At 53.2% G+C, this 27,295-nt stretch overlaps 3 protein-coding genes and 1 long non-coding RNA gene across 11 annotated transcripts in view; 2 read left to right on the forward strand and 2 right to left on the reverse strand.

Annotated features, from left to right (window-relative positions):
- The window catches only part of MARCHF2 (membrane associated ring-CH-type finger 2), a 39,015-nt gene extending 28,728 nt beyond the window's left edge, over positions 1-10,287 (forward strand). For 4 of the 7 annotated variants that reach the window (XM_074851992.1, XM_074851990.1, XM_074851993.1 and 1 more), the window contains 2 exons: positions 4,401-4,610; positions 7,420-10,287. In XM_074851992.1, coding sequence (XP_074708093.1) covers positions 4,401-4,610; positions 7,420-7,578 — 369 coding nt within the window. In that variant the 3' untranslated portion in view covers positions 7,579-10,287. The remainder of the gene's footprint in view (positions 1-4,400; positions 4,611-7,419) is intronic. The other 3 variants (XR_012626591.1, XR_012626590.1, XR_012626589.1) reach the window with 3 other exon arrangements.
- LOC141935602 (uncharacterized) lies at positions 3,323-4,390 on the reverse strand. The gene is made up of 2 exons (XR_012626592.1): positions 3,929-4,390; positions 3,323-3,718 (listed from the first exon to the last, which is right to left on the reverse strand). It is a non-coding gene; the product is annotated as an uncharacterized LOC141935602 (long non-coding RNA).
- Positions 10,288-14,845: 4,558 nt separating the features above from the next.
- On the forward strand, positions 14,846-21,660 carry LOC141935595 (E3 ubiquitin-protein ligase TRIM11-like). Its single transcript, XM_074851984.1, has 7 exons — positions 14,846-15,424; positions 17,788-17,883; positions 18,124-18,348; positions 18,552-18,574; positions 19,168-19,283; positions 20,242-20,301; positions 20,528-21,660. The coding sequence occupies exons 1-7, from the start codon at positions 14,897-14,899 to the stop codon at positions 21,040-21,042; spliced, it is 1,563 nt and encodes a 520-aa protein (XP_074708085.1). The 5' UTR covers positions 14,846-14,896; the 3' UTR covers positions 21,043-21,660.
- Positions 21,661-23,800: 2,140 nt separating this feature from the next.
- Positions 23,801-25,979, reverse strand: LOC141935598 (butyrophilin subfamily 1 member A1-like). 2 transcript variants are annotated; one of them, XM_074851989.1, is made up of 3 exons: positions 25,532-25,979; positions 25,310-25,384; positions 23,801-24,667 (listed from the first exon to the last, which is right to left on the reverse strand). In XM_074851989.1, the coding sequence occupies exons 1-3, from the start codon at positions 25,962-25,964 to the stop codon at positions 24,147-24,149; spliced, it is 1,029 nt and encodes a 342-aa protein (XP_074708090.1). In that variant the 5' UTR covers positions 25,965-25,979; the 3' UTR covers positions 23,801-24,146. The 2 variants fall into 2 exon arrangements, 1 of the variants encoding a protein (XP_074708090.1); XR_012626588.1 differs by lacking the exon at positions 23,801-24,667 and adding an exon at positions 24,674-24,978 and having other exon boundaries at positions 25,310-25,418; positions 25,532-25,558.
- Positions 25,980-27,295: the final 1,316 nt, after the last annotated feature.

Raw genomic sequence — 27,295 nt, forward strand, 5'->3', positions numbered from 1 at the left:
CCGCTTCCTCTTAGGGATGCTCAGGACTGCATGTGTGGTCCTTATCTTCCCTATGCAGCTCGTTACCACTAATCTCCGCTGCAGAGCCTGACAAGGGGGGACTTTCAGGTCTGCCTCCCTTCTCCCAGTCCTCCTGTCCAAACCACAGTTGTGGCTGCTCTGAAATTTCCTTCTGCCTGTCTGGCCATCAAGTCATGCTCAGAATGGCTTTAAAAATGCTTCTAGTTTGCCCTCTGTCATTGCAGGAGTGTTACTTGATCCCCAGATCTGTCTGCACGCAGCTCGCTCTCTAGCTTCACTTGTTCTTGTGTTGTTTGGGTCTCTCCAATGCTTCAGGTCACATCACTAATATATCTTGTTTATCAGTCCTCCCAATTCCTGGCCAGGCTCTTATCTGTTGCTGCAGCATCCTTTCCTCTGTTCTGGGCCAGCTCAGCGTCCCGTAGCAGGTGTCTGCAGAGCATGCTGATAACGTGGCTCTGACCACCCCAGCCACGTCACTGTTCCTTGCCTGGATTTGCCATCTCCCCCTTCTCTTTCCCATTTCAACAAAAGTTGTCTGCACTTCTCATCCTGTCCTCACCCCTCTGCTGTGTCTCGCTGTGCATCCCTCGCATTAGACTCTCTCCATAGTTAAATCTGCACTAACTACACTAACCCTTCCATGCTCCCCTTCTGGGCCAACACTTGGTGCTTGTCTTTCTGGCCAGCCATGTCCTCAGGTTACCTGTGCTCTGTTTTGACCGGTGTGGTCTCAATAATTTCTTACATACCTGCCACCACCCCTTCTGTATTGCTATTTAAACTGTGGTTTCCCCTGTAGGAAAGCAGCTTTGTGTGCATAGTTCTCAGATGGGTCCCTTTTCATGCTGTATGTTCAAAAGTGGGCGCTGAAACAAAGAAATTAACAGTCAGAATCCAATAGAACTGTTCAGCAGATATTCTTTTATTGGCAGCGCTGGGGTCACCCTGGGGATTCTCCACCATAAGGGCTCCCAAGAATTAGCAAGGGACATCAGTTTACATGCACACAAATCATATTCATTAGATTTCCTAGAAAGGGGTGTCTTATGATAATGAGATCCCAGAATTCATTTGCATAATCTGAGCATGCGTAGTGAAAATAGGGTGAGGGTCTTTGGTGGTCGGGGGAGGAAGTAAGTAGTCTTCTTCACAGTGTTCGCTAGTTGACCTCCTTTCCAGAGCATGTGCTGTGAAGTAGAGTCCAGGTGTCTCCCTCCTAAGTCAGCAAAATCAGTTTCTCTGTAATAGGGTCTCTGTGTCTCTTTGTTCGAGCCCCCCTTATCTCATTCTAGGAGTTGCCCAGGTGCCCACTGAAGGCCTTGACTCTGCTCTCAGTGATTTCCTTAGGGAACCTAACGAGCGTTTCAATCTTACCTAAACAGACAAGGGGACCTAAGGAAACAGTTGAGGAGTCAGGAGTCCTTGAGAAACAAATGAAGCAAAGCACAAGCAAAGCTTTCATACATCACATCACAGTTTAGTCTTAATAATTGTTAGAAATTCATTTGTTTGAGCCCTTTCATTCTATTTCAGCACCCTGCTCCAAGTCTGGCGGTAGGACGTGTCTGTCTGGCCCTGGCTGCCTTGGGGATATTCCCTTCCCTGCTCTGACTGTGCCTTTTTGATCATGTTCTCCAATTATTATTTCTTTTGAGGAAAAAAAAAAAATCCTAAATGAGACCAGTTGTCTTCATGCAGGAAAGAAAGGATCTGGCAGCCCAGCGTACAGAACTCCCAGTAAAAATGTTCTGTAACAACTCTGGGTACTGGTAGGAACCACAGCTGCCTGCTATTCTAAAAAAAGGAAAGGAAAGGCTGGAAATAACATAATCCCAGGAAAACTAGAACAATTGCTGTTGTCAGAGTCGAGTATCTAAAATGAACCCACATCAACAAGCAAGTCAGGACTCCTAAAAGTAGAGATTGTCTGTTGAGGGAAGCCTGCCTGCATCCATTCTGCATCCGAGCTGCATTCATCCTGCAACCTGCTAATTTCTGAGAGCTGCAAGAGAAAGGGCCTTGTGAAGCCTCTCGGTAACACAGAGCAAAGTGCAGGAACCTCCACTGTGATAGATCACTGACTGCCTGGGAGGCAAGAAAGCAAGACGGAAAATGGGAAGGAATACACCAGAACCGGGTCTGTCCTGGTCCTGGCATGTCTCTTCTGCCTGTAACATGGTGGCCAGTGGATGGCCACCAGCAGTGGAAAGGTCTTTGGGACTTTGCAGTTATGAAGGTGGAGTCTTCAGCAGCTCTGTCTGTGGTCATGCCTTGTCTCTTCATGGTCACTAGTGATCCCCTGAGATCTGGGAGGAAGCAATGGGGGATCTTCCCTCAGCCAGCCGAGCTCTGTGTCCCTCCTCACCTGACAGTTGTGCTGCTTTCTCTTTAGGAATGGTCAAAGTCTTTCTCTGTGAGAAAGATGCAGATTTGGGCACAGTCTGTTCTGTAAAATAAAATGGGTTTGTTACCTTCCTCTGCTGGGGCCAGCCCAAGACTGTGGCCCCTTGGCTGCTGTCCTGCTTTGTATGCTCAGATGCAAAACTTTCTGCTAGTTTCTCACTCTCTTTTTGCCTTTTTTTTTTTTTTTCCCCTCCAGTCTTGGTTTCTTAGTTGCTGAAGTGATATGCTTTTTTCCCTCTCTGTCATCATCTCTGAAAATACTGGGTCCATGGGTGTTTGCATTACCCACTGATGGCCCTGGTTGGGTGCCAGGCTCCCTGGTGAGCAGCACTGCCACAGCTTGCTCAAGCCCTGAGGACAGTGCTGTACCCTTGAGAGCACTCTTTCAGAGCTGTCTTGCAGTCTCTCAGGTGGACCTGGGCATTTCAGATTTGATTGAAATCAGGACTGAAACTCTAAAATGTCACAATTCTCCAAAAGGAACCAGAGGGCTGGATTTGGGACAGCTGTCCTTATGGCTTGGCCTGGCCACAGACCCCAGTATCCTGGTTTCTCATAGCCCCTACACCAGTTGCAGAGTCCTGGATGTGTTTCTATTGAAGCTCAATCCAAGACCTGTCAGATCTTTTACTAAGCCAGGCTTTACTGAACAGACCCCCCTCTGTCTTCTAGCTGCCGCCTGCTCCTCGCTACTCCAGTGAAGAGCCCAGGCAGCTCCTGTACTACTGCCTTCCTGTTGTTGTTTGAGCCCAGAGGGCAACTGAGCACCACACAGCTGCTCGCTCACTCCTTGCCTCTCAGGAATGGGAAGGAGGAAATAAAACAAAAGGCTTGGGACAAGAGGGGATGACTCACCCATTATGGTTGCGGGCAAAAGACAGACTCATTAGGGGAAGAAGAAGAACGTCAATTTAATTTAAACACCACCACCACTTAATTTAACAGTCAGAGTAGGACAGTGAGAAATAACAACCACACCTTAAAAACACCCCTCTTCTTCCCGGGCTCAGCTTTGCTCCCGATTTCTCTCCCTCCTCACCTGCAGCAGCGCAGGGGGATGGGGATGGGGATGGGGGTTGTGGTCAGTTCATCACCCCTTGTTTCTGCTGCTCCTTCCTCCTCAGGGGCAGGACTCCTCGCACTCTTCCCCTGTGCCAGCGTGGGGCCCCTCTCACAGGAAACAGTCCTCCAGGAACTTTCTCTGACATGAGACCTTCCCATGGGGTGCAGCTCTTCCCAAACTGCTCCAGCGTGGGTCCCTCCCATGTGTCGCAGTCCTGCCCGTGCTGAACTACAACAGCGGGGGCTGCCCTCAGCGTCCCGGCCTCCTCCAGGCACAGCCCCTGCTCCGCCGTGGGGTCCTCCCCGGGCTGCAGGTCGGCATCTGCTCCGCCGGTGCCCTCCATGGGCGCAGGGACAGCCTGTCCTCTCCCCACGGGCTGAGGGGGGTCTCTGCTCCAGCCCACCTCCCCCCCGCCACCTCCTCCTTCCTTCCACTGACCTCGGTGGCTGCAGAGGTGTCTCCCTCACAACTCCTCCTCGCAACTCCCACTCCTCCTCCCAGATTTCCCTTCATAAATACATTATCACAGAGGTGCAGCCACCGTCACTACTTGTCTCAGCCTTGGCCAGAGGTGGGTCTGACTTGGAGCGGGGGAGCTCAAGAAGCTTCTCACAGGGGCCACTGCTATAGCCCCTCCTTCTGTACCAAAACCCCCCATCACACACACACAAACCCAAAACACTTCCTCTGCACATATTCTTCAGTTGTCTCTTCCCTTTCCCTTGTTGGTTGTTAAAAATATACTTGACGCTCTCTAGCTCTATTTTTGTGAAGGTTTATGTGAGTTAAGTGTATGCACCAGGTACATACAGACTGCAGAGAGCTTCCCAGCATAGCAGTCCTGTTTTGCTAGCACACTGTGTGCTCTGCGTGCTGCTGACTAATGCCCTTTCTCCCTTCCTTCCTGCAGTGGCTAAAGGATCCCGGTCCCCGCAACGAGAAGAGGACCCTTTTCTGTGACATGGTGTGTTTCCTGTTCATTACTCCCCTGGCAGCGATCTCCGGCTGGCTGTGTCTGCGTGGAGCCCAGGATCATTTGCAGTTCAACAGCCGACTGGAGGCCATCGGACTCATAGCACTAACTATAGCACTTTTCACAATCTACGTCCTTTGGACGCTGGTAAGTGTCTGCTGGCCAGGGCCTTGATTTTCTTTGAAAGGGAGATCGAAGTCCTGGCTCACACCGTGTTGGTGCAGCCAGCTGTTTCTGACTCCCCTCATGAGAAAACCTTGGGGTCTTTCTCTCGAACGTCCATTTAATTATCATCAAATGGGAGCTGCTCAAGTTTGTTGCTGAGAATGAGAAACCACTTCCTGATCATCTGCTTTCCAGATTGGCATGGGAGCTGTGTTCCCCGGGGTGTCATGTACCCAGGCTCAGACATGCCCGAGTGTGGCTGTGGCTGGGTGGGAAGGTCTGGTGCTGGGTGCAGGCAGCGGTCCAGCTGTTGTGCCTGTTCCTATTTTTGAGAAGAAACACAAACTTGCTACCTGGGTGGTTTAGGGGAAAAATAAAATCTGGAAAATATTTGACCCCTAAATAATCTGTCATCATGTCCCTCTGTGCTTTGTGCTGCCCAGCACAGGTTGGCCGTGCCCAAAGGAGGTGCATCCTGGCTGCTGGGGGCCTCTGTGGGCCAGGCCAACAAATTCCTGCACAATATTTTTAAGATGTCGGTAGCACAGAAGGGTGTGTGCAGGGAACACTCTGGCCCTGGGGAGACCTCTGACTTCTCTCTCATACTGGGCTTTTGGACTTGAGCCCTGAGCCAAGTCTGGGGAGCCAGCCTGCCCTGGCCCACTGCTGCGGCTTTACAGCTGCGCGGCTGGGGCTGGGGGCACTGGGCATTACTGGGAACCTGCACTTGACACCGTCTGGGTGTTGAACTGATCTGTGCTGGGAAAGAGCTTCCCACAGATGCGTTGTATCTTTCTGGACATGCTGAATTAGGCAGCCAGGAACACATTGCTTGGGGCGAGTCCAGAAGAGGAGGAAAGCAAACGTGGATTTGCTGTGTAGCACATCTGTGAGCGCTCACAGCTGAGAGCCCAGGGGAGCAGCTGGGGTGGGGAGCAGCTCCCTGCCCTGCCCCTCCCCGAGCCCTCCAGGCTCCCCTGGCCCCACTCTCCAGGGCTCCCAGGCCAGGGATTTCCCTCTTGTTTCCCATTCAATTCTTTCATGTTCTGTTGCTAGGTGGGTTTCTGAGTTTGGATTTTCATTTCAGCTCTGCTGTTCAAAACCCTGTGTGTGCTTATGCACTGTCGATACCTTTTTCCATCTGCTTGCTGGGAAGCACCATTTTGGGAAGGGAAGAAGTGCTGTTGCTGGAGAAGTAGTTGGGGCCACAATAAGCCGGCAGTTCTGTGGGCTGTAGAAACGTCACAGCCCATTTCCCTGCCATCTCATGCTCTGATCTTTCAGAGAAACTTTAAGAGGAAGTGCTTAAGCCTTCTCTGTCCCAGGACTGGTTTGGAGGAGCTGGAAATCTGAAGGAAACAGAAAAATGGGTTGTGTTGTGAAATAATGAGTCCTGACTAAAATGGGTCTAGTTCTGCTGTGCTTCACATTTCCTTGAACAGAGAAGGCCATTAAGTGAAGCCCCTTTATTCACATTTACCATATTCAACTGGAGTCCTTCCATGCCCCCATGGGCTGTGCTGCACAAAGTGGGTGGGTGGTGATGGCTGTAATCAGGGTGAGGATTGCAAGAGAGACTGTGGCCAAGGTTGTAGCTCCTTTCTGGGGAGCAGGAGCTTTCCTTGGCGTTTGCACCATTCACACGTTGTCTTTGAAGACTGTAAGATGCCTTTATTTCTTATTTATCAGCAAACAACCTTATTCCCACAGCTGTCCCTCTACAAGAAAAAGGGGAGTGTGCAGATCAATAAGCTAAATTACCTCAATGTTGTGGCACAGCTCCATTTCTCATAGGAGATGTCTGTGACCTATCCAAAAGTAGTAGGAATACTGACACTTCCTTGTCAGACATCCTTCCTGGTACTTCCTACTTGCCAGCTAAACGTTTCCTGTACTTTACAAAGTATGAAAGCTTGGTTTTGATCAGTGGCTGACTGGATTCAGTGTTTAATTTTCTTGCTCACAATTTCTAGGAATAAATAGGAGGGGAATACATGCTGGTTTTTTCACTTCCTCAAGAAATTCTACAGAAGTTTAATTTCAAAGCTGAGGAGCTGTGAGGAAATCTGTAGCGGTGTTAATGATTACACAGGGAGGCAGCAAGGAGTCCAGCCTGCAGGGGAAGCACAGCTCGAAGCTCCCCCTTGCAGGGCTGCTCTGAAACTGCAGGGCCAGCTCACGCCTTTAGGCCAGGCTGGTTCAGATCCCTTCCAGCCTTCGCATCCTCTCCTGTCTCCCTCCGGGTGGACAAGTCTCCCAGGCCACAGTGTTGGCAGAAAAAGTGAGTCCAACCGATATCCTGTTGTTGCACACCAAAGGCTTTTGCAAAGGGCAGAGAAGATCCCCAGGATCTGTGAGATGGGAGGAGGCCAGCTGGATTCAGCCACTTGAGCCTGGTGCTGTTGAGAACCCTCATTTCACCCAGACAAGGTGCTCGCTTCAGCCTGTGGGTAGGGTGAAGGGCTGAGTTGTGGTTCCTCCCTGGTAGCCAAACCCAGATGAGCAAACTCTGTCCCTCTGTCCTGGTGCTGCCCAGAAAGCCCCTTTGGCTGTGCCATGCTCAGCCTGGTGTTACTAGGAATTAACTGATTTCTCGTCAAAGGCTGGGGACATGGAGTGCCCCAAACCGTTTCAGGGTCGGTGCTGTCTCCCTTGGCCAGGGGGTGCGGATGAATTGACAAGGAATACGCAGAGGGTGGGTGGGTGAGCGAGTGGGTCTCACCGGCCCTCTGTGGGCTCCAGCACTAGTGGCAGGGGTTTGGTAACAGGACGATGCGTTATCGCCCTCCAGGTTTCGTTCCGCTACCACTGCCAGCTGTACTCGGAGTGGCGAAGGACCAACCAGAAAGTCCGCTTGATGATCCCAGCCTCGCGGAGCCCTCACCCTGTGCCCCACTCCCTCCTCTCCGCCAAGCTCATGAAGAAGACCGCGGATGAAACCACCGTCTGAGCCATCCCCCGGCCACTGTGCCACGTGGCTGCTGGCCCCGGGGCAGCCCTTCGGGGCTGGCAGAAGCAAAGAGGGTTGGGTGTCTCTGCATGTGCAGGACATGTGGCAACTGTGGAGGCACTAGAAAACAATCATCCCACCTGAAGGGACTTTGCGGTCAGCACATACTTTATACTATGTCAAACAGACAGATAATCAATGTCTGTCATGTGAAATGGCCCAAAAGATCCAGATGGCAGAATATGCCTGTCTGCAGGGACACTTTCCTATAACTAAATACCATACGTGGAAAATATCTCCCCCTCTCTATATATATATCTATATATAATATTATTTTTTAATGGCCATGCATATTGTGTTTCAGTCCTTTTGTGTTGATGTTCTAAGCTTCAGTATAGAAGCTGGCAGCCTGATCTCATACAGAGGTTAAATCTATGCCTTTTCTCCAAATGAGCATATAAAGAACACTTTTCATCGACTGTTCTTGAAAGTCCCCTTCTCCTTTGCACTAAATTGGTTTTGATAATACTGCAGCAGCCTTTCCTGTTACTCTTTGGTCTCTTTCGTGGTGTTTCTGTCCTTTCTAGAAAGTTGTGTGTTTTTAATAATTATTATAATCCCAGAAGGAGTAAAATGATGTAATACTGAATGGAGACATTTTGTATTGTAAAGTACTGTAATTTTGAGAATTTCAAAATAAGTTTCAAAATGAGAAAATCTTTTCCTGTGCAGACGTGATCTCACAAGATGCTTTCCTTGCAGATCCTGGCTCATCCCCAGGACTTGGATGCACTCAGCTCTTGGTATGTCTGGCAAAGGTAGATGGAGGATCTGAGGGTGGGAAGTGATGGCTCACACTAGCTAAGCCCACCATTGCCTTTTGCTTTTAAAAGATTCAGAAAGGAGCTTTCCTGACCCCAAAAGGTGAGAGTTGGAGTCTCTGTTTGCTGATGTTCTTTCACCATCTTGAGGCTGGACCTCTCGTAGTGTCGGTTACGCACACACTTCACGGGACAGGCCGTGCTCTGCAGCCGCTCGGCAGGACGCAGGAGGGCTCGGCTGTCTCTCTGCGCTTATTTGCACGTTCCTCGGCAGCAGCCCCGGTTGCTGCTGGGGTTTGGTTCATCCCTGAAAGCGCTGCCTGCCTGTTATGTGTCCTCTAGTGAAACACCCCAAGTTTGCTGGTTCCCAGGAGACAGACTCTGGGTCCCTTCTTCCGCAGGGCCAGCATTCCTCCTCCTCCTTCATCCACCTGCATTTCCAGCACATCTAGCTAATGAATCCCTCTGTCTTGGAGTGCCCAATCTGCCAAGGTTTTGCTTTAGTCCTTGCCTCTTTACTGCCTCCCCACCCTGGCAGACAATGCCTGCGCTTGGTGCTGGGCTTTCCTGAGCCCCATGAGCGGGGCGGGTCCATAAGGACACCAGTGTTGGCGCTGCCCTGCTGAGTGCTCCAGAGGCATCTGCAGTTGCTTGGGGTCAGCCTGAGCGCTCTCTCCCGTGATGGGGAGGGTAGATGGCAGGGGGGAAGCGGGCTCCGAGGTGCCAGTGTCCTTGCAGTGGGTGGTAGTCACACGCTGTGTCCCTCCGCTCCTTTGCTGAACCCAAGTGGAACAGTCCAATGCCCTGCAAAATCAAGACCTGTCATTTCTTGAATTCAAAGCACCACATGCCATTCCTCTCTCTCTCTAGCTGCAGAGCAGGATGCTTTTCCTTATGTGTTCCCTGACCCTAAGCTGGAAGTTGCTGGTGGCATGAGCAGCAGGGGCTAGTGTCCTGTCTCTCCCTGCAGGATTGCTCCAGCCCTGGAGCCTGGCCTGTGTCTGCTCTTCTCCTCAATGTGCTGTCCCAGGGTTCTCATGCAATGTCGTGATATCCCAGCACATCTTGCAGCAGCCTCTCTCTGCCCAGCTGTGGGCTGGTCTGAGCTGGTCTCTGTTCTGAGCATGAGGGTCTCGTTTGCTTCCCTTTTCCCTGTCGTGCAGGGATGACTCAGCCCCTGGTGCTCCCAGCGGCTCGTAGTGCAGAGAGGCCTCTTCAGCCCAGCTGCAGTCACGGTCCCTGCAGTAGCATCCTGCTTCACAGCAGCTTGTGCCGTGGAGCTCCCACACAGGCACTGCCTCCCTCCGCACACCCCTGCCCTTGGCAGTGAGTGCTGCACCACTGCTCTGTGCCTTGTCCTGGGTACCCCTTCCTTCAGCCCCTCCCCAACAAACCCTGTGTCACCAGGACAGTCCCAGTGAAATAAAATTTGGGGGTTTAGTTTAACCTTCCCAGCCCTGGCGCCTCCCAGGAGCTTGGTCTTGCAAAGTGTCTAGTTCTGGCAGGTAATGAAGGATGTGCACTCCCACACCATGTTCCCTAGTAAGGACTTAACGGAGCCAGTGTTTCAGTTAGGAAACCCACTCTTGATCCAAATATGCAACTGTGAAAGCCAGAAGTCCCTGGCTGGCAGGAGCTGGGGCCTGGCCCTGTGCTGCTCTGTGGCCACGGCTTCACTCTCAGCTTTGCTGTCTTTATCGTAGTTGCCAATAATTGGAGTTATTGCATGTGCCCCTGCAAAACCCAATAGCGACTCTGAGTCATCTTCTCCTTCCCAGAGGAGATGTTCAGCTTGTGGATGTGGGAAATTAGTGTCTCTGACCTGCCACGTTCCAGTGTCATGGGGAAACGGGCTGTGCAATTATGTAAATAAAAGTGAGACAACCTTTGGGCTGTTGTGTTGTTACTGGAGGTGGGAGAGCCTGGAGAGCCCAGGCTATCTCCCTGATAGCGAGCCCTGGGTGCTGTGGGCAGCTTTCCTGACCTGCCCCCAGGAGAGCTGGCAGAAGGTCTCGTATCTGAGCCGAAGCTGGACAAAACCCAGGGCTTTTTGTCATTTGTGGGCAGGTTTCTCTTGTCTGCGCACAGAAACCTCTGTGGTGTTGCCCAAGCAAGGAGGTGATGTTTGGGCCAAGGGAGTCCTTTTGGCCCCTCCCAGAGGGTGGGTGTGGGGCTGCACAGAGTGACCCCAGTGCTCCCTGTGATGCGGCCCCAGAGAGGGGGCTGCCCCAGAGAACGGTCTGACCAGAGCCTGCCCTGCTGCCGGCCACTCTGGCCCAGCCCTTCGCTCCGAGGTGGTGGGAGATGCCGGAGCTGCCTGCTGGGTGCTCTCGTCTGAGTCCTGGCAGGGCCTCGGGGTGCTGCAGTGTGAGAGCTGCTGGCGGTTACAGGCCAGGAGAGGCTGATCCACACTCCGGGCACACTGTGCAGGTGGCTTGGAGAGCCACCCGGGGCCAGCATCGGGGCAGGATCCAGCCCAGGGTGGATCTGGTACCCCAGGGCAGAGACCCAGGCACCCACCGGTCCCTTTCCCATGGTGTGATGAAGAGCCCCAGCACCTCCGGCAGTCCCAGCCCTGAGCCCCTGGCCCTGGTGTGGGCGGTGGGCCTGTATGGCAAAGCCTGGTTAGAAAGGCTGCGCTGCTTTTGGAGAGCAGGGGTGGAAATTGTTAAGCTGTGTATTGGAAGTGCCACTCTGAACACTGCAAAAACAATGTTTGAACGTGTTTCCAAGGCCCTGGACAAGGCCTGAGCCTTGGGCAAGACCTTGGATGAGCCACATTTCCTGGACAAGCTGGCGAATCAAGAGGGCTCTGGGCTTGTTTATGTTAAAAGGAAAAAAGTTTTAGAAGAAAAAGCGTCATATTCCTGGGGAGAAGGCTCACCCCAGTTCTTTAAAATAAAACTGTGCTGCAACACAGCACTCTGCCCAGGATAAGGAGAAGCAGCAGCAGCTAGAACAGTGTAAAAGAAACAGAAAACTCAGAGAAAGAGGGGTCACTGTTAGAAAAGGAGATGCATTTTAACAGGGGTGGCTTTCATTCACGGCTGCTCAGAAGAACCTACCAAATCTGAGCAGGATTTGTTTGAAGCATCTCTGACACAGACCAGCATTGAGAAAAGCGTTTATTGAGGTGCCTCTGCTGCCTGTTGCTGCCACCTTTTCTCCTGGGCACAGGGAGGATCACGTAGGTCTGATCACGTAGGACATTGAATGACTCGAGCGTGCCCAGAGAAGGGCAACAGAGCTGGTGCAGGGTCTGGAGCACAGGTCTGATGGGGAGCGGCTGAGGGAACTGGGGGGGTTTAGTCTGGAGAAGAGGAGGCTGAGGGGAGACCTCATGGCCCTCTGCAACTCCCTGAAAGGAGGGTGCAGAGAGGGGGATGAGTCTCTTGACTCAAGGAACCAGCGCCGGGACAAGAGGGAATGGCCTCAAGCTGCGCCAGGGCAGGGTCAGACTGGCTCTTAGGAAGGATTTCTTTGCAGAAGGGGCTGTTGGGCGTTGGAATGGGCTGCCCAGGGCAGGGGGGGAGTCCCCATCCCTGGAGGGGTTGAAGAGTCGGGTTGAGCCAGCGCTGAGGGATCTGGTGGAGTTGGGAACGGTCAGGGTGAGGTTCATGGTTGGACGGGAGGAGCTTCAAGGGCTTTTCCAACCGAGATGATTCTGGGATTCTGTGATCAACACCCTGCTCTACCTTCACTGCCAGGACAGGCCCCACCTTGGTGTTGATGGGACCGTGGGCTTCCCAAGTTACCCGCTGGCCTCCGTGTGTGGCCACTGACCAATGAGGCAGTGCCAGCCCCAAGCCTTCACTCGGTCACAGCCACGACACACTGCCCACACAGGCTCTGGGTACTTGGCTCGGGTTGTCTCCCTGAAACATGCCCCTTAGAGGACCCGTGTTAGTCCAGCCTTGCTTTTCAAGGACCTCTGCGTAGCTGAAGACTTCCTGCCTGCAGTGGCACCAGAACACCGGGATACCCCTTGCACATGAAGAGAGCCTGTGAACCTTCGTGGTGCAATCCTACATGGAATTGTTATATTTCTCACCAGAATGCTGCAATTATGCAAGTCAGCTGCCAAAGAGTTGATTTTTTTTTTTTTTTAATTTTTTGGGGGCACAGCAAAAAGGAACCCATTAAACCTTTTCTCACCCTTCAAAATACGAAATTCCAGTGAAGAGGATCCAGGGCACCAACCTGTTGAGAAACCCAGCTCTCCTCTGGTCTCACCCTGCCCGTGTCGGGGTGACCAAGCTGGCTTTCAGAAAGCAGTCTCCTTTTCTTGGTTGAGCTACGTGTTCCTCACCACACAGGACAAGTGGGTGTTTCCCATGACAAGGAGGGTGCTCTGCGCGTCAGAGAGGCCCCTCACATTTCAGGATTGGGTTTGGGACTCTGCAGGTATGTGCTGACGGCTGGGATCTCCCCACAGGACCTGGGGCTCCGGGTACCAGCCAGCCGGTCGGCACACAGCTGGGACACCTTGGCTATTCTCCACAGAGGTGTGAGGACCAGACCCGACGGCTAGAACGGCATTAAAAGAAAAACTGGGCTAAGCTATGCATGTTTTCAACATCTGAGATTTACCCTCAGATTCTAGAAACCACAGCAATGAGGAATTGCAATTACTTTGCATAGGGCAAATGAGAAGAATAAGCTTTTCCATCTTATTCCAAGCCGGTGTCAAACTAAGAGATAGTCTTTGTATTTCAGGAACACATGTGCTTCTCAGTTTCTTGTCTTAAACAGAGAAGGACAATAGGTGAGAGGGAAAAAAAAAAATCCCTTGAAACAGGGCACAATCTCCAGCTGCAATGTTACCCACCACCTCCATATAATCCTACAGAAAGAGAAATGCCCAAATCTGCTTATTTCTGGGGTGCTTCTGCCCTGGACACTCTTGGGTAAAAAAAAACCAAACCAACCAAGCAGAGGTGTCCTGGCTGGCACCAGACAGACTCCGTCCTAAAAGTCTTGAGCAGCTTCACTGTCAGGAGGGGCCCCTGCCATCCGATGTGTCGATACTTCATTTTTAAGAGCTTTCTAACCTAAAGAGGCAGACACAGACTACAAACCTGCTGCCTTCAGTTCCACCTGGGCATCGTCGTTTCTGATGCCTCTTCAAACCAAGCAGGTGAAATCCCTCATCGGAGGGTTGGACGGCAGAAGGTCTCAAATCCTCACAGCCCTGGCAGATGCGGGACCTTGGCAGCTCCGTCCTGCCTTGGCACCCTGACGTCTGCTCCCTGGCCCCATCCTTCCCCTCACGGTAGCCACACACAAGCGGCAAATGTGGCAACCAGAGCCAGGTCACCTCGAAGGGCCAAGCGCTTGTCCCCAGGGAAAGGCAGCGGGGCAGCCCCCCCCAGCAGTGAGGACCAGCGGGATCAGATCCCAGCACTGCAAACCCAGCTGGGAACGGGTCCGGAGAGGACTAAGAAGAGAAGAAAGAAATGTTTAATTAGAAGCAAACCTCCAAAGCAGTTGGGGACAGGTACATGCAATTTTTTTTTGCAGATGCAAACTGTGAGCTATGAGGAGGAACAGGAGATGTTAGAGAATGCAGGGCTGGACTCAGAGCCCAGCAAGGAGGCACTGGCCACTGTGGATTCAAGAGGGGCCCGCAGAGAAGTCAGGGAGCCTGTGCCACCTCCTGCAGCATCTCAGCAGGGTCTTGCTCTTTGTGGTTGTCCAGGGACACAACAGGCCTTTGGCCTCCACACCGTTATGGATCAGTGCAGAGAGCTCCGTCTCTGACACAGAGAATATTTGCTGGGAGAGTTTTGCTCATGTGCCTGCCCTGCTTTCAATTGGAGAGGTGATAAACCCTTTCAGTGAAGGGCTTCTGGCTCGGTAGTGCACTCACCCGCCTGGCCTGCTCAGAGACCAGCGTGTACAGACGAGTGGTCCATGCATCTAGGTGGCGGGGGAAGGAGCAGATTAAAGAAGCAAGAAAATCTGTTTAAATATCTTTAAATCCCTACAAAATGGCTATCCATGACATGCATGCCGATTCATGCAAATACTCTCAGCACTGCTGATATTTAAATGCATCCAATCAGCTGCCTGAGCTCCAAATAGGTAGGGAGGGGGTGTGTGTGTGTGTGGAATAACACACCCAAAAGCAATAATTCTGGGGTTAATCTGGGCTGAGAGCAATCACTCCCTAGGGCTGTGAACCACCGCACTGGGTGGGAAGTGGAGCACAAGGGAAAACGCTGCTGAAAGATGCAGCTGATCCGAAATGAGCTGCATCGTGGTGGAGAGTCTTACCTGCCTCTGGCTTGTGAACGTGGAGCATCACGAAGTATATAATGAGGCAAATAAAGAAAAATGAAAGAATCTTCAGCCTTGCAACTGTATGACCTACAAAGGTGGAAAAGGAAAGGAGGGAAAAAACCAAACCACTGCGGGCAATGCAGAGGTAGGAGGAACAGGAAAAAGAGGAGCTGGTCTGTGGAAAGGGGGTTTGAAGAGTGTTGGCTGGGTGAGCGATGGAGGGAAATCCTGCCAAGGACAGCGGGGCTCCTCCTGGGTTAAAGTCAACCCGCTCCAACCACCAGACCCCCTTTAATTTAAATAAGGGCAGGAGGGAAGGAGAGGCGGGGGGGTGTGTTCCCCTTCCTCTGGCCGTGCTGTCCCACAGCTGGGGGTGGCCCGGAGCCCCCCGGGGGTCCCGCAGCCCCCGGGGCTCCCCCCAGCACCGGGGCTCGCCCGGTTCTCGAAAGCGAAAGAGCCCAAGAGCCTCCGCCCAGCGCCGCGCCCCGGCCATGGAGGCCGCCGAGGAGCTCCGGGAGGAGGCGATTTGCTCCATTTGCCTGGATTTTTTCTGCGCTCCGGTGATGCTGGACTGCGGGCACAACTTCTGCCGAGGCTGCATCTCCCTGTGCTGGGCCCGGGCCACCCCCCCCGCCTGTCCCCAGTGCCGGGAGCCCGTCCCTGGCCGCGGCCTCCGGCCCAGCCGGCCGCTGGGCAACATCGCGGAGAGGCTGCGGCGGCTGGGCCGGCCCGGGGGGGCCGAGGTGAGGCTGCGGGACCCCCCTGCGCACCCTCCTCAGCCGGTTCTCCGCGGCGGTGAGGGAAGGCCGCCTCCTCCGGGCTAATTACCTCTTTCCGAGGCGCTTTGTTATGAGGCTGCCAGTCAGAGAGGGACCTGGGGGGGATTGATAATGAGCCAGCAGTGTGCCCAGGTGGCCAAGAAGGCCAATGGCATCCTGGCTTGTATCAGCCATAGCGTGGCCAGCAGGGACAGGGAAGGGATCTGACCCCTGTGCTCGGCACTGGTGAGGCTGCCCCTCGATGAGTGGGTTCAGTTTTGGGCCCCTCACTCCAAAAAGGCCATTGAATGACTTGAGCGTGTCCAGAGAAGGGCAACGGAGCTGGTGCAGGGTCTGGAGCACAGGTCTGATGGGGAGCGGCTGAGGGAACTGGGGGGGTTTAGTCTGGAGAAGAGGAGGCTGAGGGGAGACCTCATGGCCCTCTGCAACTCCCTGAAAGGAGGGTGCAGAGAGGGGGGATGAGTCTCTTGAGCCAAGGAACCAGCACCAGGACAAGAGGGAATGGCCTCAAGCTGCGCCAGGGCAGGGTCAGACTGGCTCTTAGGAAGGATTTCTTTGCAGAAGGGGCTGTTGGGCGTTGGAATGGGCTGCCCAGGGCAGGGGGGGAGTCCCCATCCCTGGAGGGGTTGAAGAGTCAGGTTGACCCAGCGCTTAGGGATATGCTGTAGTTGAGAACTGTCAATGTTAGGTTAATGGTTGGACTGGGTGATCTTCAAGGTCTTTTCCAACCTAGACGATTCTGTGATTCTGTGAGGCGCGAGGGCTGGGGGTCACTCTGCGGGCGGGCCCTGTGCTGACCAGCTCCAGCCATCCCCTGCTCGCGGCCTCCTAAGGCGTTCGGTACAGATGCGGTGGTTTTATAGACCTGTCTGAAAGCTTTCGGGGGGGGGGGGGAGGTTTGCAAAAGCCCACCGTCTCTGCAGGAGGGCAACGAAGCTGGGGAAAGGCCTGGAGAATAAATCCTGTGAGGAGAGATTGAAGGAGCTGGGACTGTTCAGTGTGAGGAGGAGAAGGGGAGGGGAGACTCATCACTCTCTACAGCTCCCTGAAAGGACGTTGTGGAGAGGTTGGTGCTGGTCTCTTCTCCCAGGGAATTAGTGACAGAACAAGAGGGAACGGCTTTAAACTGCAACAGGGGAGGTTCAGACTGGACATGAGGAAAAAATGTTTCCCAGCAAGAGTGGTCAGAGAGTGGAATAGGCTGCCCAGGGAGGGGGTGGAGTCCCCATCCCTGGGTGTGTTTAAGGGTCGTTTGGATGAGCTGTTGGGGGATGTGGGGTAGGGGAGAACTTTGTAACAGAGTCGGGCTGAGGGTTGGACTCGATGACCCCGAGGGGCTTTTCCAACCTGAATGATTCTGTGAGTCAATGCTGTAACTGCACCCTCTAGCCCTTTTTTTGTTTTGTTTTTTTCAATCAACATCTTCCTGTTGCTGCAGTTTCCCTTTTACATGCTTTGTGGTTTGACATAACATTTATCAAGTTTTTGTAAGGGTAATGGCAGTCTGTCCTCAATACTCTTGTGCAGTTTACATATATAACATTATAATCTCCTGCCCGTGTGGCCTCTCCAGTGCCCCTCAGCACGTTGCTCTCTGCCAGACTAGGGTGGTGATAGTGATTGTAATCAGTCTTTAATAAAATTCTTTTGATTTTTGACATCTAACTTCACAGGGATCCTATCCAGGTACGTGTGTTGTAGTTCTGGCCCAGCTGCTGGTGCTGAGCTCCTCACTCACATCCCTCGCACCGGTTCCCTCCCAGTAGCTGGTTTTGGGGACACGCTCCCTTCCAGACACAGAGGCTGGCATTCAGGACCTGGAGCCATTCTGAGACCCCCCTGACTCCAGGAGCTGAGATCACACCCCGGGGTGCCTCCACCCCCCATCCCATTGCGGTAGCTGCCACCAAATCCACTGGCACTGGTCCCCCCAGTAGCTGACACTTCATCCTTGCAGCACTCACACCCACGGGGCACAGAGTGAGATCACGCAAACAGGTAGTTAAGAAAGGATTTAATGAGAAAGTAGGACATACTCTGGTGGTCAGGCGCAGGGCTGGGTCAGACCAGTGCACTGACCATCTCCATTTTACCCATAACCAGTCCCTTTTATACCCCTTTCTGCCTATTCCTCCTTTGCTCCTCCCCAGTTCCCTACCCCTCCATGTTTCCTCATCACCTCTCCCAGTCCCCACCAACCCCTGCGAGCATCCTGGACCCACAGGTCCAGAGGCTGCTTATGTCCAGCCCAGGGAACAGACTATTTTATGGACATGACGCATACGTGTGGGCAGTGGGGAGCTCCTAAAGGATGTCTCTCCTTCCAGGAGCAAATACAGTCGCAGCTGGAGAGCCTCAGGAGAGAGAAAGGAGAACTGGAGAAACAGGAAAGGAAGGAGTGGTGGATCTGCCAGGACTATGTGGTAGGTGCATGGTGCTACTGGGAAAGAAGTTTGCTTGGTGGGGATGAAGAAAGGTCGATTCTTGACCTTTGGAGCTGGGAGATCGAGTCATTGTGTCCAGCTGTTGCTGCACAATAATCACCCCGGGGAGTCCCAGCCATGCTCCGCACCAGAAAGTAAAAGCTGTGGATGCTTTTAATTGCTGCCTGTCCCTTTCCATGGTCCTGCCCTTCCTTGAGAGGATTGTTTCTGCTCATAAAGGAAAAAGTGAAGGCGCTGAGGCAGAAGATTGTGCCTGAGTTTAAGGAGCTGCGACAGTACATGGAGGAACAAGAGTGCCAGATGCTGGCTCAGTTGGGGGAGCTGGAGAAGCAGATTGAAACAAGATTGAAAGAAAATGCTGCTAACTTCTCCAAGAAGATTGTTTATCTGGATGGCCTGATCAAGGAGAAGGAGCGTCAGCTGCCAGGACACGAGTGCCTGCAGGTGAGGTCCGTTGAAACACCAGCGCTGTCTTGGCAAACAGCACGAGGGGTCAGTAAATCACAAACACGCGACGGGCTAATCTTACCTTGATTAACTTATTAATCTTAGCTTGCTGGTGTGTCCGTTCACTGTGAAAGGAGAATGTGGGGAATGTGTGTGCAGGGTAAGTAGCACTGAGCTGCTTCTCTCTTTTCCCCATCTAGGACACTGGTGACGTTTTGAGCAGGTATGTGCTGCTTTCTCCCTTCTATGACACTGCTGCTTTGGGCTGGCAAAGATTCCTGCCCCAGAACAAAGCTGAGTACCTCAGATGCCAGGGATATCCCACTGATGTTCCAGTTTTCCAGAGACTGATGAACCAGTACGACTCTAACCAGAAGGTCTATCCCTGGGGAAATATTCGAGGAGACATTTAATTTCTAAGGTCGCTGGTTGCAGGCCTGGTTGGCTTCTCCATGGCTGATGTGTAGTGACACCAAGGCACAGGGACCAGGGCACGGTGCCCTTGGCTCAGGGCTTCTGCACTTGGTTGTGGTGCAGGTTTACTCTGAAGGGACAGGGTGACTGGGGGCACCAGGGCCATCATTATAATAGAAATTTAACTGGCAATTAAGAGTATCAGGACAGAGTACTGACCTAGCCAATGAGACCTACTGTCTCTCTTGTCATTGATGCTGTTGTGTTTTAAAAAACAAAAAAATAAACCCCAAAACATTCCGGAGAGTATTGATTCAGCTGGAAAGTGGCTTCTAGCAACTGGCACTAACAGGAGACTGAGTTAAAGGAGGAAGAGAAATGCTGTGGCTTGTACAACTCCAGGTGTGAGAGGGCAAAACTCCAGCAAAAGGAGTGGACGAGCCACGAGCTGAAGAAGGAGCCCGGTGTCTGCTCAGCAAAAGCTCCTGCACTAGAAGAGATGGCAAGAAAACTCCAAGGTACAAAGAAGGGATCTCAGAGGAGAACAGAGAAGCATCCCAGGGGTGGAAGGAAGGGGGTGGTTAATGCCTCACAGAAGGGAGATCAAGCTGAATATCCTTGTGTAGCGTGTCCTGCCCTGGGGATGCATTGGAGAATGTCACAGCTGAAGTGGGAGAGTGTTCTCTTTCCTTTTTTCTTTTCCTTTCCCCCCCGTCCTTTCTCTTGATCTCTCTTTGCTTTTATTTTCCCCCAGAGAATAGTCAACATTAGTGCTGATTCGCATCATCAGCTCTGAAGCCTACTGATAAATTGCTGTGCATGTGAACCTCTTTTAACACCCTTCGTGCAACACCTGGCTTGGATGCTGCCACAGCTTTTTCTGCTCTAGATCTGTGCTCCAGACCTGCTCCATGGTTGGAAGTGGGTCGGGGATATGAACAAGTCCCAGATGTCCCAAGATGTCCGAATGATTCTCAGTTCGTGCTCTCCTAATGAGGAGGTTCATCCCTAAAGAAACGATTGAGATGACTGTCAGGCAGAACCTGGCATCGTGCAGAGTAATTTAGGCTGGAAAAGACCTCTGGAGGTCACCTAGTCCAAACCTCTGCTCAAAGCAGGTACAACTAGGTGGGAGTGCTCTGTGTTTTCTCCAGTTGAGTTCTCAATATCTCTGGAGGTGAAGATCTCACGACTCTTCAAACCATCTTGGTGACCCTCTAGATGTGCTGCAGTATGTCAATGTCCATTTCGTGCTAGGTAGGCCCAAATTCTTTTTCACTCCTGCTGCTTTAGGTTTCTTCCTTTCTGCTTCAACTGGAGAAGCTGGCACGTGCAGCAAGCAGCTTGTGCCCTGGGGAAGGAAGGGGCAGTATCTCTGCCCACCATCTCCCTGGCGCTGGTCTCCACAAAGCACCTCCCAGGGATGGTGGTGTTAGCCAGATGTCAGAGGTGACCTCTGGGCTCCATCTCTTTCAGATGCTTTGACAACTGCCACAGGGGAGGGAGTGGAGGTATCACAGGGACCGTACACAAAAGGTGAGTTCTGCTGGGGAGCCTCCCCTGGTGAACCCTGGTTGCAAGGGATGCAACACATGTTTTGGGGGACAGTGAGTCTTCACATGCACAGGGCACAGAGCTGCTCCCCATTTTGAGCTGGGCACCTTCTTAAAGAAAAGTATTGTCAGGTTTCCTCCCAAGCCAGGACCAAAAATGGACCCAGCATGGTAAAACTCTTCCCAGGACTGATCTTTGTCTCTTGCAGTGAATGTGACGCTGGACCCAGATACAGCTCAGTCCCGGCTCATCTTGTCAGAAGATCAGAGCAGTGTGATGCAGGGGGCCACTCAGCAGAGCCGGCCTGACAACCCAGAGCGATTTGACCCGTGGCCTTGTGTGCTGGGCTGCGAGGTGTTCAACTCAGGGCGACTGTGTTGGGAGGTGGAGGTGGTCTGCGGGTCATGCTGGGCTGTGGGGGTGGCCCTGGCATCTGTCAGTAGGAAGGGACCGATTGTCATGAGCCCGCTGGGGGGGATCTGGGCGGTGGGGCAATATAAGGAGAAGTTCCAGGCTCTCACTTCCCCAGCTCCCACCCCTGTCCTTCCCAGCATGGTCCCCCGGAGGGTGCAGATCTGTCTGGACCATGCTGGGGGCCAGGTGATGTTTGTCAATATGGACAGCAAGGCTGTGATTTTCACTTTCCCGCGAGCCACGTTTGCGGGGGAGAAAATCCACCCCTGGTTCTGGGTGGGTAAGGGGTCCCAGCTCAAACTGTCCTGAGACCTGAGGAGGTGTGTCCCTCCGGGGAGGCTCTGCTGTGGCCACCCTGCCCTCCTGCATCCCCATCTGGCTAGTCCTTGGACTTCCATCCGCTTACAAATCTTCTGCCATCTCAATCTACAACCTTTCTGCTGTGAGCCTCAAAGGCTGTTGAACTCCTCTCTGCCTACCTGCGGCGAGTAGGCATTGCCTTGCTGGGAGCAGAGCTCCATGGGCTTCCCCAATCTTGTTCCTACTGCAGTGGAAGAGGCTTAGAGCAGGGCTCTGGGTGAAGAATGGCCATTTCTGGGGACATACTTTATTTACAGGAGCCATGAGGGGGATTGAGGGGCACAGCAGTGGTATTGGAATGCATAGTGATAGTATATTTTTGCTTGAGGTAAGGAGGATGAAACCTTCCTCAGCAGCCCACCTGACCATGGGGTGATGCTCTGCAGCCCTGAAGCCTGGGCAGCCTCCATATATTAGTCCCTGTGATTGGCCTGATTTGATTCTTGTGTTAGCCCAAGAAAACACAAGTAAATATTCATCTTTTTGAGAGGTGCTAGTAAGATTTATATCTGCACATCATTTTGTGGGTGGAATCACTGCTTTTTAATAAATTAGTGTACCCAGTAATTCTTCGACATTTGTCTATTCAGTTTGTTTCTCTGCTTGTGATGAGTCTCTTGGAAAGAAAATTTAGAGGTTTACATATTCTCCAGCCAAATAACTAGTATCAGGAATTTGCTGAAGTTTAGGAACAGGCTGTAGGAGTTGCTGGTTTGAGACTTGCTGATTTGTAGAACTGCCAGGATTTGTGGCATTGCATGGTAGAAGTAAAAATTATGAATAACCAAAGTGGTATAAATAACCAAAGTTCAAATGCTGGTCAAACAAATATGAAACTAAATCCCATCCCACAAGACCTTGCTGATGGATGAGAAGGGCTTTAAACATGTTGACTCCATCTACTTCTGTTGAAAAAGCTGACCTGTGTGTGGTTGGGGGCTGGAGTGGAAGGGAAAGGATTCAAAGAACAGGGAAGAGAAGCCATGCTACAAGCACAGACTCTGCCCAGGATGTTTAAAACAACCTCTGAAAGAGCGGTGTGTGTGAAAAAGCACCAGTGAAAGTCACAGCTTGCTCAGGGGTGAAGCCCACCCCTTCTCGCTCTGTGGCCAGAAGCCCCTGGTGACCTGCTGGGTTTGGCTGTGGTGCTGCTGCAGGGTTTGATCCCAGCTCTTCCCAGACACGTACCCAGCAGGGTTTGATCCCAGCTCTTCCCAGACACGTACCCAGCAGGGTTTGATCCCAGCTCTTCCCAGACATGTACCCAGCTGCCTTCATGCTTCAGCTGTGGGATCTCACCTTCCTCTCAGCGTGCTTGTGGACATGCAGAGCCGGGCCCCAGCAGGAGTAAGCTGTCCCTCCTCCTGTGTGGGCACAGCGTCAGCTTTGGCACCAGCTGAGGCTGGGCTGGCACCAAGATGTGGGCAGCCAGTTGGAGACCTCATCCGTTCCTACTAGGATTTGCCCCTCTTCTGTGCTCTGCCAAGAGCATGAGTTGTCCCTGCTTTTGGGATTGACTCCTTGGATGGTCCCCTGGGTTGCTTTGCTGGATTGCTGGTCCCACGGATGTGCAGAGTCCAGGTGCAGTGGGATGTCACCTGTCCCCTTACAGTGCCAGAGAGGTTGGTGAGCCCATCCCCTAGTGCCAGGACGGGGTATCTGTGCCGGATCAGTGCTGCGACTCTTTCCAGCTACTGCAGCAGACCAGAGAGACCAACGCTGTTGCCTGTGCCCAGCTGCCACCACAAAGGTGACAACTGAGTTGGCACTAAGAGGGTCCAACCAGCAATGTAGGTGGAGAAGAAGAAATCTAGGCTGGACCCAGACAATGTTCCCCTTCACCTACATTCACCTTTTCTTCTCCTAAGAGCAGGAGTGAGCAGGAGATGACAGAGAAAGGACCCTGGGAATGGGGACCCTCCCACCTTTTCCAGATATAACACGTCCTTTGAACGTCATTGCCCCAAAATCCAAGTTCTGGAAGGCATGTCCTCTGAGGAGTGGCTGAGCACTCTGGGTTGTCTTGTTTTGGGAAAAGGAAACTGAGAAGTGACCTCCTCGCTCTCTGCAGTTTCCTGAGGAGCAAATGTGGAGAGGGAGGTGCTGAGCTCTTCTCCCTGGGATTCAGGGACAGGACCCCTGGGAATGTTCAAAGCTGCACCAGGGGAGGTTCAGACTTGACATCAGGAAGCATTTCTTTACCAAGAGGGTGGTCAACAGTGGAACAGGCTTCCCCAAGAGGTGGTTGATGCCCCAGGCCTGTCAGGGTTTGAGAGGAATTTGGACAATGCCTTTAATAACATGCTTTAACTTTTGGTCAGCCCTGAAGTGGTCAGGCAGTTGGACTAGATGATCACTGTAGGTCCCTTCCACCTGAACTAGTCTAGTCTAGTCTATGTGAGGAGAAGGAGACCTTGATGGGGGGAGAGCAGAGAACAGCAGAGTTGTGGGACTTGACTCGCCTGTGGCCTTCAGACACTTCTCAATTTCTTGCTTACCTTCCTTGGCTGTCCCTATAGCTTTTGCTAGTGCTCTGCTGTAAGAGAGGTACTTAATGACATGTCAGTGAGAACTGGAAATAAGGCAAGGAGAGGCTTTGGATGTATGAAGATAAGTGTTATCATGAGCTCCAGCATCCAGCTATGTTTGGGGTTTTTTTTTAAACTTAATCATTAAGCTTAATTGAAAAAAGTCAGACACTTCATCAGCTTTTGAGGAGTTTGAACCTGCTGTATTTTTGATGGCCATGTACAGAGCAGCTCTGCAGTGCCCCAGCACTTGATGCTACTTCTCTGCCCTGGGGACACCTGGCACCAAGCTCCTCCATGCACCGAATCTCTGTGCTCCCATTGCTGCAGTCCCAGCTGTAGGGTGGAGGGGAGCTGTGATGGGGTCCATCTCCAGGACCTGCCAGTCCTCCCACTGGGTGGCCAGAGGAACCATGTGAGGAGAAGCCAGCAGGACGCAGGACCCTCCCAGTTCCCAGCACCAAGACCCAAGATGATGGTGTTCACCTTTCCAGTCTTCCTCCCACCACGTGCGCTTCCTCCACATCAGGGGCACAACGTGAGCCATGAGTCCATCCCCACCCAGAGCCATGGGCGTAGCCTCTCCCCAGGACATGAAGCCAGGCAGAAAGCAAAGATTGAGGCTTCATTTTCAGCATCAGCAAATGCCACCTGCCTGTCTGTAAAGTCCAGGCAGACCTGGATGGCCCTGGGGAGGCAGGCAAGGTGCAGGGGGGTCCAGTCAGGGTCAGTGAAAGCATGGTATTGTCCAAACCACTGCCCCACGGCCCAGATCCCCTCCTGGGGGGCAAAACTGAGGACCCCCTTCCTCCTGACAGACTCCTGGGCCACCCCCACAGCCCACCAGTCCCCCCCCTTGGCCACCTCCACCTCCCAGTAGTGCCTCCCCGCGGTGAAGCCCTGGCTGCCCAGCACACATGGCTCCGTGTCGAACCGCTCGGGGTTGTTGGGCAGCAAAGTCCACTCATTCCCCCGTCCCACGCCTCGCTGGTCGCCAGCCAGGATGAGGAAGGGGTTGGCAGTGTCTGGGTCCAGGGTCACATCAGCTGGGGACAGAGGGGAAGAAGCTGCTCAGGTCAGGCAACCCCAGGGGTTCATCAGGGCTGCATCCACCCCAGCAAGAGAAGGGACAGGGCGATTTCCTTTCCTGTGCCCAGAGATGTCCAGTGTGGGATGGGAAACCCGCTTGTGTGGACTGCCCCAGCCTCAGTCCTAATCCTGCCCCTGCTCCTGATCCAGGATTTTCCATGCGATCCCCGGCCAAGGAGACCTCAGCTTCCTGGAGGAGGATGCACCTGAGTGGTGGGTACACATCTGCTGTGCAGAGACCTGGACCTGAGCTTGGGTGTCTCTAGTGCTGCAAGAGCAAAACAGGCACATCTGGGCACAAACCAGTGCAGACATTACCCCAAGACCAATAACCCATGGCCCCAGATTCCTGTTTCTTTCTGTGGGCAATGGAGGGAGCCAAGGATGGCAGCTCAGGTGTCTGGTGTTGGTGGTGGGTCCACAGATAAGCATGAGGAATTCAGCTGGGGGTGTTGCAGCCACCAAGTCTCAACACAAGCCCAGGGTGGGACAAGCCTGAGGTGCTTTGACCCTAAATAATTCTTCTACAAGAGAAGCAGGTTGCATTTTTCTCCTCAACAGAGGACAGTTCCCCCTCCTCTTCCCTTCTGAAAACTCACCTCTTCCACTCGTCTCCTCCATCTCATTGGCCAGTGTCTCACTCTCTTGTCTCTCCATCCTGGATACCAACACCTCTGCAGAAATCAACAGGAGGTGAGGCGGGATTCCCTGTTGAAAGTGGAAATTGCAAGACTCAGAGACTGCCTAAAGATGATAAAGAAGCAGAAAGAATGATAGGAAAGTCACAGCATTCAGGCAGTTTTTAGAAAGCCAGCACTCGCCTGGAGGCTGACTCCAGGAAAGGAGGTTCTGGATGTGTCTGAAGGTCTTCAGTCTGCTCTCCACTCCCCTGATCATCAGCTCATGGCTGCACTGGGCTTGCCCAGCATTTCCAGCTTGTTTGAGTGAGCAGATTGAAGACCAGAGGGGCTGGATGGCCTGGAGAGCACAGCTGGGAGTCCAGCACCTTTGCCTGTCTGTGGGGGACCACGCCACAGGAGCTTCCACCTCCCTCCTGTTGAATTGCCTCCCAAGCCCTGAAGGTGCCGGCGGGCGTGTGACCTCATCTAACACTTGACTTTGGAAGTTCCCTCCCAAGGTTCCTGCAGTGCCCCGATCCTGTTTGCATCGTAGGATCTGTGCATCTCCCCTCCCTTCAGCCAGCTGCAGTGGGGTGATAAGAGCCTGCTGCACCGCTGAAAGAGGCTGTATCATCCTGCGGCAGGATGCTCGGAGCCCGCCTGGGCCAGCGGCACCACGTGCACCTCCAACCTGGTGGGATGTCGCCTGGGGACACCAGCCACAGAGCAGTGGCTGCGCTCTGGGTGGCCAGGCTGTGGGAGGAGGTCTGGTTCCTTACAGGTGCTGCTTGCTCAGGTTTGTCATGCTGACAGTGGGTTTCAGGGTGGGGATGTTTGCAGGGCCTCTGTTGCCTCGATTGCTCAACTGGTAAATGGGAGACAGCAGGTGCTGGGCTTTGCATCCCACTCTCTGTTCTGCAGGCAGCTTTTCACGTGCCCAGGGGTGATGGCCTCACCCCCTCACCCCACCTCACCCCCCACCCCCACCCCACCCCCAGCTTGTAGGGAACTTGGGAGGTGGCACCCATTCTACTTGGTCACATCACTCTGAGAGCCACTGGTTGAGCACAAAATAAAGCAGAGTGTGAGGGGACCTGCTGCCAGATGGCTCTGCTGCGTGGTGCTGGCACAGGGCCCTGGGAAGGCAGGGCTGGGGACAGACTGGCTCTGCAGGGACTATTCAGCCAGGCACCACTGTCGCCTGGTGGCATGGGCATGGCACGGTGGGGGCTGCTGCTGGCATCCAGCATGTGCAGTCACCTGCTGCTGAACCTGCCATCGGCAGGGCCAACCAGTGACAAAATTAAACATGTATCCACAGAATCCCAGAATCATCTTGGTTGGAAAGGATCTTGAAGCTCCTCCAGTCCCACCATGAACCTCACCCTGACCATTCCCAACTCCACCAGATCCCTCAGCGCTGGGTCAACCCGACTCTTCAACCCCTCCAGGGATGGGGACTCCCCCCCTGCCCTGGGCAGCCCATTCCAACGCCCAACAACCCCTTCTGCAAAGAAATCCTTCCTAAGAGCCAAAGACACACACACACACTGACATGGCCGGTCACACAGCCTGCCGCAGGCAAGGGGCTCCTTCAGCAGCACCCACCTGCAGGACCCACATCACCCGCCAGCACAGGCAGCCACGTCCCCTCCTCCTGCAGCGCTGGCAGAGCAGGAGGGCACTGGTGCAGGCACATGTGACACTCTCTGGGTTCACATGCACATTTGCAGATCCCTCAAGCAGCAGCACAGCCCCTCAGTCCACCCAGCACCCCTGCCCAGCCCCCAGCCCCTCTGACACCCCCCCACAGGTCCCCAACTCACCAGCTTGTCCAGCTTGATGCTTGCTACAAACACACAGCACTCATACACTGATCCCACAGGCACCCCACGCTCATGCCCCCCCCCCCAACACCAGCATGGACCCTCCGCCTGCCTGATACCCCTGCCTGGCCCTGGGATC

This window comes from Strix uralensis, chromosome 27 (assembly GCF_047716275.1).
Source record: "Strix uralensis isolate ZFMK-TIS-50842 chromosome 27, bStrUra1, whole genome shotgun sequence".
Lineage (NCBI taxonomy): Eukaryota > Metazoa > Chordata > Aves > Strigiformes > Strigidae > Strix > Strix uralensis.